The 13761-nt window shown below is 43.3% G+C and overlaps 1 protein-coding gene across 1 annotated transcript; it reads left to right on the top strand.

The window, feature by feature from the left end:
- Window positions 1-1378: 1378 nt before the first annotated feature.
- Window positions 1379-13536, top strand: LOC307243428 (KN motif and ankyrin repeat domain-containing protein 1-like). The gene is made up of 10 exons (XM_080018240.1): window positions 1379-3374; window positions 3480-3632; window positions 4154-4262; window positions 4496-4612; window positions 4717-4804; window positions 5883-6102; window positions 9159-9301; window positions 11074-11274; window positions 11602-11694; window positions 11766-13536. Exons 1-10 carry the CDS (start codon window positions 1499-1501, stop codon window positions 11808-11810), a joined length of 3045 nt encoding a protein of 1014 aa, XP_079874366.1. The 5' UTR covers window positions 1379-1498; the 3' UTR covers window positions 11811-13536.
- The last annotated feature ends 225 nt before the right edge of the window (window positions 13537-13761 follow it).

Here is a 13761-nt window from a genome sequence, read left to right as displayed (position 1 = left end):
TTACATTATATGTGATTCATACAGGATTATAGCAGAATTAGCTATATAATGGTGACTTAAGCCTGAGTTCAGTGTCTGTTGTTTCGTGAAAAGAGTGGGTGAAATAGTTTGAGGTCTGTGATTGAGAAGAAATGCCAAGAAAATGGCATGGAATAAGACTTACAGCGTAATTATAGAGTGGGTCCAGTTTCAGCAAACACACATACCATTTTGAGGGAAGTGTCAGCCTACGGAGGTTTAAAACTGCGTGCACGCTCTTCGGGAATCTTTTCTTGTCCCTCCTCATCCAGTGGGCTGGGCGACCGGAGACTGTAGTCAAAACAACCCAAAGAGGTGACAAAAGATCAGATAATATTTTGACATCGACAGAGCGGATCGCAAATGAACATATGAGACCAAGGTAAGGAAAAATATACGGTCCTGAAAATAATGTTTCAATTTTACCTTCAGCAAACTCTAACTCTTACTTCATTGAGCATATCACAGTATTTCAATAATTATATTTTATTACATTTTTATTAATAATGCATTTTTTTTCATTATAGTTGATGATGAAATTGGGAAACTTACTTCTTGAAGTTTTTATCCATGTTCTATGATAACCTCTTATAATATTTACATTAATCAGGCATTTAGAATGGATTATCACAGGGAATTAAGGAAACTTTGGCAAAATGTTGCCAATTAATATCCTCGTTCTTTCTCTTTAATCGAGAACAATGTAATGTTTTTTTCCCCAGTTATACAGATAGAATGTTGATCCTTTCCCACTCTCAATTCTCATAGGTCACAGTGGAAAGGGTTTTGATGAGAGTGTGCCTTATTACCCAGACAGAGCTTGTGGTTCTCAGCTCCACCCAGGATACTTACATGTTTGGGTGGTGTCCACAACAGCATCACCATTAAGCGCTTAAGTCTAAAAAGAAGGCCCAGAGTGGCAGTTAACAATGTGGAAAAACCACAGAGTAATTCTTCACCTAGCCAATGGACTTCTTCAGAATCCCTTTCATCACAAGTTATTGGTGATGATGCAAGAGTGTTGGCCAGAGGTCGGCCTCCTCTTCCTCCACCTTATAGCTCTTCTGCAGATTCTGCCAGAAATGAAGGATGCACAGCCTCTCAGAAACTTCTCAGGCTTGTCAGTCAAACTGAGTCAAAGCCTCTGCCTGCAGCAAGATCTTTGGCATTACCTAGACACAACCCACCAGTTGAAAATACCTTAACGGAGACCAATAGCCATGTGGAGCAGGACAGGACCAACCAACCTGTGCCTGAGCCACATCCCCGAAGACGACTAGCTAGCTTTGGAGGAGTCGGCTCCACTGGGTCTCTCTCCCCTTTCACTGGGCTGGGTGCATTTAATCAAACCAACAATGGGAACAAACTGACTGATGCTAGAGATGACTTTGTTGTCCAACTCACCTCCTCCCTGGGTAATAAAGGCAGCACATGTTTCCTTAGTTCTGGCCGATCCACCCCAGTTACAAGCCTCAGCCCTATGCACTTGCAAAATGTCCGTGACCAAATGGTGATAGCACTGCAAAGGCTGAAGGAGATGGAGGAACAAGTAAAGGTCATCCCTATCCTGCAGGTGAGGATTTCTGTCCTTCAGGAAGAGAAGCGGAAACTGATTTCTCAGCTGACAAAGCAAAAAGGAAACCAGGACCTAATTGATGTCTTTAGGAAAAGAGCCTACAGCGCAGGGTGCTCTGACCTCTTCCTGAAAGACTCTGATGTTGAGAATGAAACAAGTACTGAAGAGGGATATGAGAACATTGTGCAAAGCGACTGCACTGGCCTCAAGGAGTTCCGGAAACTAACTGAGGAAATGCAAGCACTAGAAAGGACCATCAAAGGTGGATGCCCGCAACCACATGGACTAAGCTATAACACACCACACATCAAATCGACTAATTCGGTTGCAGTTGGCACTGATGAAGACCAACATATATTAATGCCTGCAAAACAAAACAAACATGATGTTGTGGACACAAAACTTATTGCGACATGTTCCATTGCAACAGAAGTGTCTGAGGTCGACCTAGGCATTGTGACAGAATGGGAAGCAGCCCTTGAAGCCCAACATGCAATTATTGAATCCCTAAATGAGAAAAACTGTCTTTTGGAAGCAGAGTTAAAGGACTCAGCCCTCCAGAAAGAAATGAGTTGCCTAAAACTAGAGCTTCAGGCTGCAGAGGCTAGAAACCAAGTTGACAAGTCGACCAGCACTATTGTTAGCACTGAGAGTAAAAGCATTGAAGCAAAGCCTGAGACCAGAAGCCAAGGGGTGGGTTACCATATAGAGAGTCAAGATGCTAGCACAGGGGAGAGAATGGAGATGAGATTCTGCACTGTGGGGATATCTTGTAAGCCTGAGCTGAGGAGTGTAAGCACGTGCCCGGATGTGCCAATGAGTGAATGGCATGTCAGGAAGCAAGTGGAGAGCAGGGAACAGTGTGTGGGAACACACATTTTTACAAACACACAAGGTGTCGGAACAGAAATGAGCGTGTGTGATGCAGGGACCAATACCGATTTAACAACAGAAAGCGGAATACCTGAGATGGAATATCTTTCTATGCCTTGTGGTGATTGTTCAGTTTATGTCACTGAAACAAAGGAAAAACTTTCTGATAGCATGGCTAGAGATTTGATGAGAGCAGTTGATTTTAGCATGATGGCCTCAACTCAGACAGCCTCAAAGTGCACCAACACAACTCCCAATTCAGTGACTCGCTTTACCAATACAAAACATGCCTTTAATACAAACTCCAGCACCAACACTATCTTGAATACCCAGGAAAAGCACACAAATACCACACAAACCGTTACTAGAACAGGGTCTGTGAGCAACAGAGCCACAGATCTTCGAGGAGCTCCAGAGACCCGCTCTCTTGGAATAGGAACTGTAGCATGGGCGGCAGATGCCTCAGCACTAACACCAGTTGATAAGCCAAAAACCCGAGACATGGGTGTTGGATTTACCAACATCAATGAAAACTTCTTAGTCGGACTGAAAACAAGGAATATGGCGTGTGGTCCTTCGCATCTACCCGACCCTACTAGGACCAGGAGCATTGGTGTTGGAGAGGGGAAGATACGAAACTTCTCAGCAACTTCTCAAACACCTGGTCAGTTTCCCAAGCAAACATCCCAGTCACAGTTGGAGCCAGAGCTGAAATATTACGTAGAAACTATGCAAAGGCTCCTAAAGGAGCAGCAGGACCTTGACACGGAGAGCAACAGCGAGCTGCAGGGAGCGGTTGACCAACAATACAACAGCCCAGGAAGCGCTAACGCCCAGATGTCTGGTGCAAATACAGCAATGTGCCAAGGAGAAACAGAAGTTCACGCACAAGAATCCAAATGCCAAGGTAGCAAGAAAGCCGAAGCTGTCCCTGAATTTAATATATTATATACTTTGATGATATTGTTTAGATGCCATTCGCAGACTAACCCATCACCTTTTTCTGCTTCAGCCAACAGGCAATTTCACTCCCTATTTTGGCCCCAAAACGATTCCACCAAAAGTGACACAGCAAAGTCAGAAATCTATCAATTAAGTTGTAATGATTCAGGGGTCAAAAAGAAAATTGAATTGATGGAACAACACGCAGCCTCTGCTCTACAAGGTAAACCAATACAGTGTATGTATTTGTCAGTTGTCTAAAAATCCATTGTAATGTGATGTGATGATGTTGAAATGCTCATCATGATTAAGGTACATTGACTTTAGGTGGCTTTGGGTGAAAGGAACTGTCGGTTCAAACTACTTCAGATAAAAATATTCTATTCTATTCTTGCTTCAAACTGGTAAAGACAGGAAATGGCTCTCTCTGGCCAGGCAAATTGGGCCGCTGAGGCAAGCACATGAAATGTTTGGAATGACATTGGTTTTCGGAAAAAACACATCTCTGAAAACGTAGTGGTTTGTGGTAGAATAGAATCCAAACCGCTTGGTAGGAGTGACTGTGTGCAACACGATGCTTGCTATTTTAAGATTAGGCCTTCTCACTAAAGATTTAGATCATCCTACCACTTTATATTTTAGATGGATATAGTACACCAAAATATCATTCAAATGTGAAAATGATATATAATTATTCTTTATGTATTTCTAAAGCAGTTATCGAAATGCCTTGGTTGTGTCCAGACAGGTCAGCTGGTGCTAATATACTTCGCTCTATAATAAAAAAACAAAATGATGACCGCAGCTGCAGAACCAACAGGAAATATTTGAAATCTATGGGGGTTGCAACAGGGTAAGTTTTAGTAAAAAAAATAAATTATATATATATATTTACAAATATATAATATTTACACATATATAATAAGTTTCTATTTATATATCATTTATACACTGTATGTATATATTTCTTTAAAAACATATCCACAGTACACATTAATACTTGATTTTGTTATTAATTTAAACTTCTATATTTAAGTTCAAATTCAAGAGATTATTTATGTATACTTTTGGTCTTTTTTTCTTTAGATTAAATCCCATGTCTACACATTGTGGTGACCCGAAACTGAGGGAGGTTTCTGGTGTGTCTTTTAATATTCACTCAGCTCACAGCAGAGGCTATGCAACCCCTGGTAATAGAAAGAGGTAGGAGATTTAAGTTTCAAGTTAACCTGTGGTCAAGTGGTGTGTATATGCAGTGCATTTACAGTATATACAAAATCTGAACTGGTTTCATGATATACCTTAAGGTTTAGGCTAGGTGAGAGGATGCTATCGGCATGTCAAGCCTTAAGGACCTACCTGAGTGACGACAAGTCTTTACCCAGCAGGGAAGTGGTACGTATCACTTTAAAATGGCCTCAAGAGCCGTGTTAAATCTGTTTGTTTGTTTACTCTCTGCTTCTCTATCCCTTTCCCTCTCTCATCAAACCTCTAGCAACCACAGCCAGGGGCGTGTTTGTCAATGTTATTTAAAGAGAGGACAGAAAACTCAAACAGGCAATATCACACAAATAACAAAGCAATATGCTGAGCCTATAACTGTTTTTTAACCTACAGCAATTGGTTTTCTGTTGGTCTGGATTTGCAACATTTGACACGATTGGAATGAGATCAAAATGCTGAAAATGGGAAGAATAAATTGTCAAGGGCGGCTCACCCAATTTCAAACATACACATTACTACTACAACACTGTGGATAGGAGGGTCGCCTATTATGAGTGTTTCCGAAAACTTTTTCCAATTAAATAATCCCACAGCATACTTATATCATGTTAACCACTAAAAACATCATAGACACGTATAACTGTGCTTATTGTTATGGCCTTACTCTTAGTGGTGCAAGAATCGCAAATGATTAGTTCTTAGTGAAGAAATCTTACAAATTACTCGTTATAATGAGTTGGGAGCCACTCTGACAAAGGAGGGGATGAGGGAGTGGATCTTCACTCTGTGCTGGAAGTCCTCATTACTCACCATGCTTTACACCTACTGAACCAAACAAATGAGGATTCAGAAAATGGAACGACTATCACTGAGTGATTCGTCGAGAACCGATCTTGTGTTGATCTTGCAAAACAAATGCTAATTTATTTATGTTTTTAAATGGAAGTTTTATCTGGAAATTTGAGTGTCACAGCACGGGGGGGTTGAAAATCACTGGCCTATATGTTCTTCCCTCAAATGTCAGAGTTTACTTAATAAATATTTAGCAGAGAATGTTTTGGTCTCCCCCTTCTATCATGTAGCTTTGCCGGAGAATATATTGGATATTGTGTTCCCTGTTGTTACATATATTGGATCGTATTTTACAACAAAAGCTTAAACAGAGACAATTTTCTTTTATTCCAAAATTAGGAGACAATAATTTGTCCAGAATGATCATTGTGTTATTGACCCTCTTGTCTTTCCTCAGCACATCTGCCTCCACACTGTCCGGCAGGAGTGGTTCAGTGTGTCCAGCCAGAAGTCGGCCAGTCCCAGCATGGTGCAGGACTACCTTTGGGCGCTCAGGTCTGTGTCCCCCTCAGTGTTACACCACGTGGCCAACATGGCCGACGGGAACGGAAACACGGCTCTGCACTACAGCGTGTCCCACTCCAACTTCGCTGTGGTTCAGAAGATGCTCGATGCAGGTAATAATAACTGGTAATAGTCATAGTCATCAACATTTTTTCCTGTCTTCCCTTGCAATATACTGTATATTCTCACAGAATACAGAATACAGTTGAGATCAGATGGGGAACTGTTGGTCTTATTTGGATTATAACATGTAATTTCTATTTTGTCTTGATTTAAAATCTTTGAATATAAAACATCCTTCAAGATAAAATGAGGATAGTAAAACCAGGATTAATGCATGTCTTTATATAGGAGGCATACAAGCATGGCAAGGGTGGTACATGCAAATAACTTCAACTTTTGTCAAAGATTACTAAGTCTCTAAGGTTGGACTTTTTCATTAAAGCAATCCTTCATTAAAGCAACACTAAATATGACTTGGAAATAGGGCTGGGAAAGCAGTGGCTGCATCAGCTCCAAATCTAAACACTGAGTAAGGAGACAGAGTTGATCCCTTTTGATTCTTTCTTTAAGGTCTTCTGTTGACAGAAAGAGACCTAAACTTCCAAAAGCCCTTCGCTGTGGTGGCCAATGGAACATCATGTGTCGGACAACAGACAGCACCAGTTACCAATATAATGTTGGATAATGAGCTCCCTCATTTCCCTGGATTGCCATATTTCCACTGTAGACAATATTTCCCGGAAGAATCGCCACCTTACCGCGGTGGAGGGGTTTGTGTGTCCCTGTGACCCTGGGAGCTGTGTTGTCGGGGGCATCAGCCCCTGGAAGGGTCTCCCAAGGCAGAGTGGTCCCAGGGGAGGGACAAGACAAAGAGCGATTCAAAGGACCCCAATGAAAAAACACCAAAGGCAATATGGTACCTCACCATATAGGGAAACAGGGCGAGCCAGACCTGGGAGCGAGCCAGACCTGGGAGCGAGCCAGACCTGGGAGCGAGCCAGACCTGGGAGCGAGTCAGACCTGGGAGGGGAGCTCGCCAGTGAATGTCTGGTGGCCGGCCCTTGACCCATGGGGCTCGGCCGGGCATAGCCCGAAGAAACATCATGGAGCTGCCACCCTGTGGGCCCACCACCTGCAGGGATAGGCATTGGGGATCTCTGGCGGGGAAGGAGCCGGAGCTGGTGCGGGAGGTGGAGTGGTACCAACTAGATAAAATTGGGCTCACCTCTAGGCACAGCACTGGCTCTGTAACCAAACTCCTGGAGATGGGCTGGACTCTCTCCTTTCCTGGAGTTGCCCAGGATGAGAGGTGCTGGGCGGGTGGGAGGATACTCACGAGCCCCCGGCTGAGTGCCGCTGTGTTGGAGGGGGATAGGGGGGGATATTGGGGATTTTGTCGGGTGGTGGGAAGAGCACTTTGAGGAACTCCTGAACCAGACCAATACGTCCTCAGGGGAAGAGGCGGAGTCTGAAGACTCGTCCATATGCCTGGCAGAGGTCTCTGAGGCAGTAAAGAAGGTCCTCGGGGGCAAGGCGCCGGGGGTGGATGAGATTTGCCCTGAGATGCTGAAGGCTCTGGATATTGTTGAGCTGTCTTGGTTGACACGCCTCTTCAGTGTCGCGTGGATGTCGGGTACAGTACCTGTGGAGTGGCAGACCGGGGTGGTGGTTCCCATTTTTAAAAAGGGGGACCGGAGGGTGTGCTCCAATTATAGGGGTATCACACTGCTCAACCTCCCTGGGAAAGTTTACTCTAGGGTGCTGGAATGGAGGCTCCAGCCAATTGTCGAACCTCAGATTCAGGAGGAGCAATGCGGATTCCATCCTGGACGTGGAACAGTGGACCAGCTCTTTACCCTTGCAGGGTTGCTGGGGGGGTCGTGGGAGTTAGCCCATCCAGTCTCCATGTGTTTTGTGTACCTGGATAAAGGCTTTCGACCCTGTCCCTCGGGGGATCCTGTGGGGGGTACTGAGGGAGTATGGGGTAACGGGGCTGTTGGTACAAGCCATCTGGGCCTTGTACAACCAAAGTGAGGGCTGTGTTTGTATTCTCGGCACAAAGTCAAACACGTTCTCAGTGGGTGTTGGACTCCGCCAAGGTTGCCCCTTGTCCCCGATTCTATTTGTGATATTCATGGACAGGATCTCAAGGTGCAGCCGAGGTGAGGAGAGTGTCTGGTTTGGGAACCTCAGCATTGCATCTCCGGTTTTGCAGATGATGTGGTTTTGTTGGCTTAATCAGGCCCTGACCTCCAGCACGCACTTGGGCGGTTTGCAGCCGAGTGTGAAGCTGTCGGGATGAGAGTCAGCACCTCCGGTTTGAGGTCATGGTTCTCTGCCGGAAAACGGTGGATTGCTTCCTCCGGGTCGGGAGCAGGTTGCTGCCCCAAGTGAAGGAGTTCAAGTATCTTGGGATCTTATTCACGAGTAAGGGGAAAATGGAGCGTGAGATGGACAGGCGGATCGGTGCGGCGTCAGCAGTGATGCAGGCATTGTACCGGACCGTTCTGGTGAAGAGGGAGCTAAGCCAAAAGGCAAAGCTCTCAATTTACCAGTCCATCTACGTCCCAACCCTCACATATGGTCATGAGCTTTGGGTAGGGACCAAAAGAACAGGATCGCTAATACAAGCGGCCGAAATGAGTTTCCTCCGTAGGGTGGCTGGGCTCAGCCTTAGAGATAGGGTGTGGAGCTCGGACATCCGGAGGGAGCTCAGAGTAGAGCCGCTGCTCCTTCGCGTCGAAAGGAGCCAGTTGATGTGGTTCGAGCATCTGATCAGGAGGTCTCCTGGGCGCCTTCCTTTGGAGGTTTTCCGGGCACATCCAACTTGTAGGAGACCACAGGGTAGACCCAGAACACGCTGGAGGGATTATATACCAGCTGGCCTGGGAACGCCTCGGGGTCCCCAAGGAGGAGCTGGAAAATGTTTCCTGGGAGAAGGGGGCCTGAAGCTCCTTGCTCAGCCTGCTGCCACCGCGACCTGGCCCCAGATAAGCAGAGGAAAATGGATGGATGGTTTTTATAAAATGTTCCTGCTACGTCCCTGCCAAAACTACGAGCATACAGGGATATTATAAAACATCCATACACTCGGTGATGAAATTATAACAATATACACCCTTCTTGCTCTACCATTCTCACGGTCTTCTGGCTACCGTCCCTGCAGGAGTGTGCAACGTCAACCACCAGAACAAGGCGGGCTACACACCCATCATGCTAGCTGCGCTAGCAGCCGTGGATGCTCCACAGGACATGAAGGTGGTGGAGGAGCTATTCGCAAATGGAGACGTCAACGCCAAGGCCAGTCAGGTCAGCAGTGTTGAGGTGGAGTTGGGGGTGGTGGCGGGGTTGACCCATAGAAGCACAAATCCACCGTCGGTCTTTAAAGTTAAACTTTGGTTTAATCAGTGATGTAGCTGAACAATTACCTAGAAATGTCTTACGTTGCCTTTCATCAAGAATGGACGAAAATGTAGCTTTACAGTAAGAAATGCTGCAGAGGTGCTATAACTTAAAGGCTTACACCAATGCATTGAATTTAATTGTGAGGTAGGATTTTTTAAATCAAAGTAGCATAATGTTCCAAATATCTGCAAATGATTGGATACTCTAATACTTATACGGGTGTTTCTGGAAAATATACCAAGAGTCAGGGTCCAAGGGTCCTGAAAGTTTGAAATGATTACATTTGTTGCTGAAGTTTGAATTTGCCTCTACGTTTGACTGTGTTCCTGAAATAATCATTCGCACACAGGCACAAGCAAAAACTCACATTATGAAATTGTATAACTTTTCTAACATGTTTTGGAATACATCAAAATTGACCAGACCTACAGTATGTAAGAAAATACTGTAGTTGGCATTAATCTGTTTATTTAAAACAAACAAAAGAAATTACCCTAAAAGGATCTCCTGCTCAAGCTTTTGCCTTTTCAAATGAATAGAATATCTCCTTATTTTCATTGTACAAGTAGGATACAATGAAATTTGTCCTCTGCAGTTGACCCATTCTATGCCTACAAGCAGTGGGCAGCCGCAGTGCAGCACCCGGGGACCAACTGCAGCTCTTTTGCCAGTGCCTTGGTCAGGGGCACCAACAGGAGCATTAACCCCTAACACACATGCCCTTGAAAATCCCTATTTTCAACAATAGTATGGGTTTACTATTATTGCAAATGTCAACTTTGTACAAACAACCCATTAACGGGCAGTTTCGGGGACACAGATTAGGTTTAATCTACAGGCTTTTTCGAATCGCAGGAACTTTTCCGTGGTTCGAAGAAGTTTTTGGAGGAGCCCTCCCTTTTTTGGTGTCTGTACTGCAGGAACTAGGAACTATCGTAGTTCTTCGAATACCGTCCTGAGGGACTTTTTTAGCTCCTACTCCAGGGCAGGGACTTACCGGCATGAGAGGAACCTTCAGTGACGTAAATGCACGGTGATTGGTCCAGACCTAAGTGCACAGTGATTGGTCCAGACGTAAGTGCAGGGTGATTGGTCCAGACGTAAGTATACGGTGATTGGTCCAGACGTAAGTGCACGGTGATTGGTCCAGATGTTAGTGCACGGTGATTGGTCCAGATGTCAGTGCACGGTGATTGGTCCAGACGTTAGGACCGGCTATAAAAAAACAATAAAAAATTGTATTGGTTATGAAAAACAATAAAACAATTTTTTTTGATTGTATATTTATTTCATTTATTTTGTTTTCCAACATTAATTGAATAAAACAAAAGATCCCTGTGCGGTATCTCGATGCAAGCCTTTGCCTTACGCTAATCTAAGTCTAAGTGAAGGCTTAAATTGAAGTTGGCAGGTTTATCTTTGGATTAATGGATGTGGCCCTCCAGGTCGACCAGGATTATCTGGACCAAGACCAGCACCAAGACCGGACAGAAGGAGCTGACTACTCCTTCATGACCTTAGTCTAGGATTTCCTAGTCTAGAATTAATTCATCTTAAATTAAGTAATTTTTTAATTATTGATTCATTACGATAATTCGGATTAGTTTAGTCCTGATCTATGTTAAACCACGTCTGTGAAACCGGCCCATTTTATTTTATCTTTGATCCACCTCCAGGCTGGTCAGACAGCGCTGATGTTGGCGGTGAGCCACGGCAGAGTGGACATGGTGCACGCACTGCTGGCCCAAGGGTCGGAGATCAACCTTCAAGACGACGAGGGCTCCACGGCACTGATGTGCGCCAGCGAGCACGGCCACGTTGACATTGTCAAGCTGCTGCTGGAACAGCCCGAGTGCAATGCTGGCCTGAGCGACGGCGTGAGTCCACCATCCCACCGTGTCGCCCACACACACTTTGGCTTTTAACACTTTATTGGTGATTTTTATACAAAAAAGGAGAAGAAGAACAATCATTCTTCCCCACTTATCTCCATCCAAAGGCTCTTGAAAAAAAAAAGGAAAATAAAAATTCTAATAAAATAATTACATTTAATTAAATCACTTAAAACATTACATACATTATAGAGGTTTATTTGGTTTCCAGTTAAGCCCCCCAAAATCCAACTTTCACTTTCAAATCACAATTTTTATTTGGGTAGTAAAATTTACAATACATGTCTTATCATGTCTATTGTTTGACCACAGGATGAGAGCACCGCCCTATCCATCGCTTTGGAGGCCGGACACAACGACATCGCTCTGCTCCTCTACGCTCACGCCAACTTCTCCAAGGGACAGGTCAGAATGTCAAGCTCAATATTTAATATGCATAAGCTCGGTATGTGCTCATTATTGTCCTTCTTTTTTAGGCCCCTCCTCGTCTTGGCGGAAAGACACCGCACCTCCTGAACTGAAAGGATGTCGTCAACTTGTAACCTGGCACTTCGACTGTTCAAAATTTGGATTCATTTTGGTTTGGGCATTTTCTGGATCTCATATGTCTCTTTCTGTACCCCCAGCTACAGGCTTATATAACTATTTGGGTTTGTTTGTGATTGATATACTGTTGAACTACCACTCTGATATGTGCTTTTGCATTGATATAACGGCATAACGAGGATATATTATAGAATATGGAACATCCTATAGGATTTCCCATAGCAAATAAATCCTATCCTAAAAAAAAAAATACATATAATTTTTTGTGAAGGGGATTTACATGAGCACTCATCTGCAGACAAAAAGTACTTTATGTCGTGTTACTGTATAGGCTTGTATTATATGTAAGGGCACTTGATATGACTAACTATTACTATAACTAGTACAATACTGTAAGTACTTTTACTTTTAATAATTCAAATACATTTATAAGCATGTAATAATATACTTTTACTTAATTACAAATGTCACTGTGGTACTTTACCTTTTACTAGAGTCATTTTGTGTCAGGGTATTTGTAGTTTTACTTCAGTAAAAACTCTGAGTAGTTCTTCCACCACTGGTTTCCAGTCACATTTTCCAGTCATTTTTGTATTCATCATAAAGATGCATCTCTTAAATACATTTTTCTTTTGAGACTCTACAAGGCGTATTTAAACAAATTTCAGCTGCTCTAGGCTAGTTGATCCCCTCTGCAGCCCTGTGTTAAAGTAACTCAGTAGCATGCAGGCCTGTACTGGAAACACAGGGTAAAAGTAAATTTCCCTTAAAGCTGGAGTATCCCTTTAAGAATATTTTATAATTATATCTGTAAACTAGCCAAAAGGAACAAAAATATAATGCAGCAATATTAAAATTGATTTTAACCACATAACTTCCTCCTGAAGTCATATAGTTAACACTAATGTGGATCAGTAGTTATTGTCATGTGCAGGAGTAAAGTGATTGTTAAGTAATAACTGTGGGTCTGCTGTGACCTTGCGCTGTAGAAATGCAAAACAATTATTGTTCAATATTAAAAAATGTAATAGCATGTTATGACATGTAATCAGTTTGACAAAAATATGCATATAAAACTTCACATATTTATTGAGATTCTGATCTGCTCTTTAAATACTTGCTCAGTGATCAAGTGATCAATCTCAGTGATTCATGTAATATCATAAAGATGAGGGTTGTTATTATTTCTGTAGTTACCAGTAAAACCACAAACAAATGACAGACCCCTGCTGAATGTAAGGTCGGACACCCCACCATGGGCGACAGATAATACTCTATGGCAAACTGTGCAGTTTGCCTTGTACTCGTTCCCACTGACAAGACCGACCCACTCCTGGTCCTGTGGTTCAGATCTGCATTTGGACAGCCTTATTTTTACGGACGAACTTGAGCTGGAGGTATTCGCCAACATTTTCAAATACAGCGTCCCCGTAACCAGGGCAACAATGACGAGGAGCGACAGACAACTTGCATGTCATTCTGAATCAATACTTCTGTGCTATCTCTCGGGAAATTCTTTTTGTTTTATTATTTCTCATGTCATTCCAAGCATGTGAAAACCTAGTTTATGCATAAGAGTAGGGTGTACACAAAATACAGGACAAATAATGTCCCTCATGAATTCAGTAAGGGACAGTGCATTTTATTTTCCAACACAGGATGATCCCATATTTTAAGGGAGGGTCATAATACTAATACTGAACTAATACTAATAATACGAACCAAATTGTTTTCAAACATAATAAAGGTTCATTGTAATAAATAATTACCTGTCACTGTTTCATTTTGTTTGGCTCTTGTAACTAACTGAAATTCAGGAAGACTGTAAACGGCAACTTACGCATGCGCCCAAGGATTCTCTATTGCAGCATACATCTGTGCGTGTCACTCTCTTGTCATCCACAATACTGAACCGCCGATCTGGAT

The sequence above is a fragment of the Zeus faber genome, assembly GCF_960531495.2.
Source record: "Zeus faber genome assembly, chromosome: 17".
NCBI lineage: Eukaryota > Metazoa > Chordata > Actinopteri > Zeiformes > Zeidae > Zeus > Zeus faber.
Note: the sequence above shows the minus strand (reverse complement) of the source record. Positions and strands in the feature narration are given on the sequence as shown.

Excerpts from the sequence above, each read along its gene's own strand:
- LOC307243428 (XM_080018240.1), top strand. The coding sequence starts at position 1,499 with ATGCACTTGCAAAATGTCCGTGACCAAATGGTGATAGCACTGCAAAGG. Across the intron at positions 4,613-4,716 it reads ACCCCTGGTAATAGAAAGAG|GTTTAGGCTAGGTGAGAGGA; the intron begins GTAGGAGATTTA and ends ATATACCTTAAG. Across the intron at positions 9,302-11,073 it reads TCAACGCCAAGGCCAGTCAG|GCTGGTCAGACAGCGCTGAT; the intron begins GTCAGCAGTGTT and ends ATCCACCTCCAG.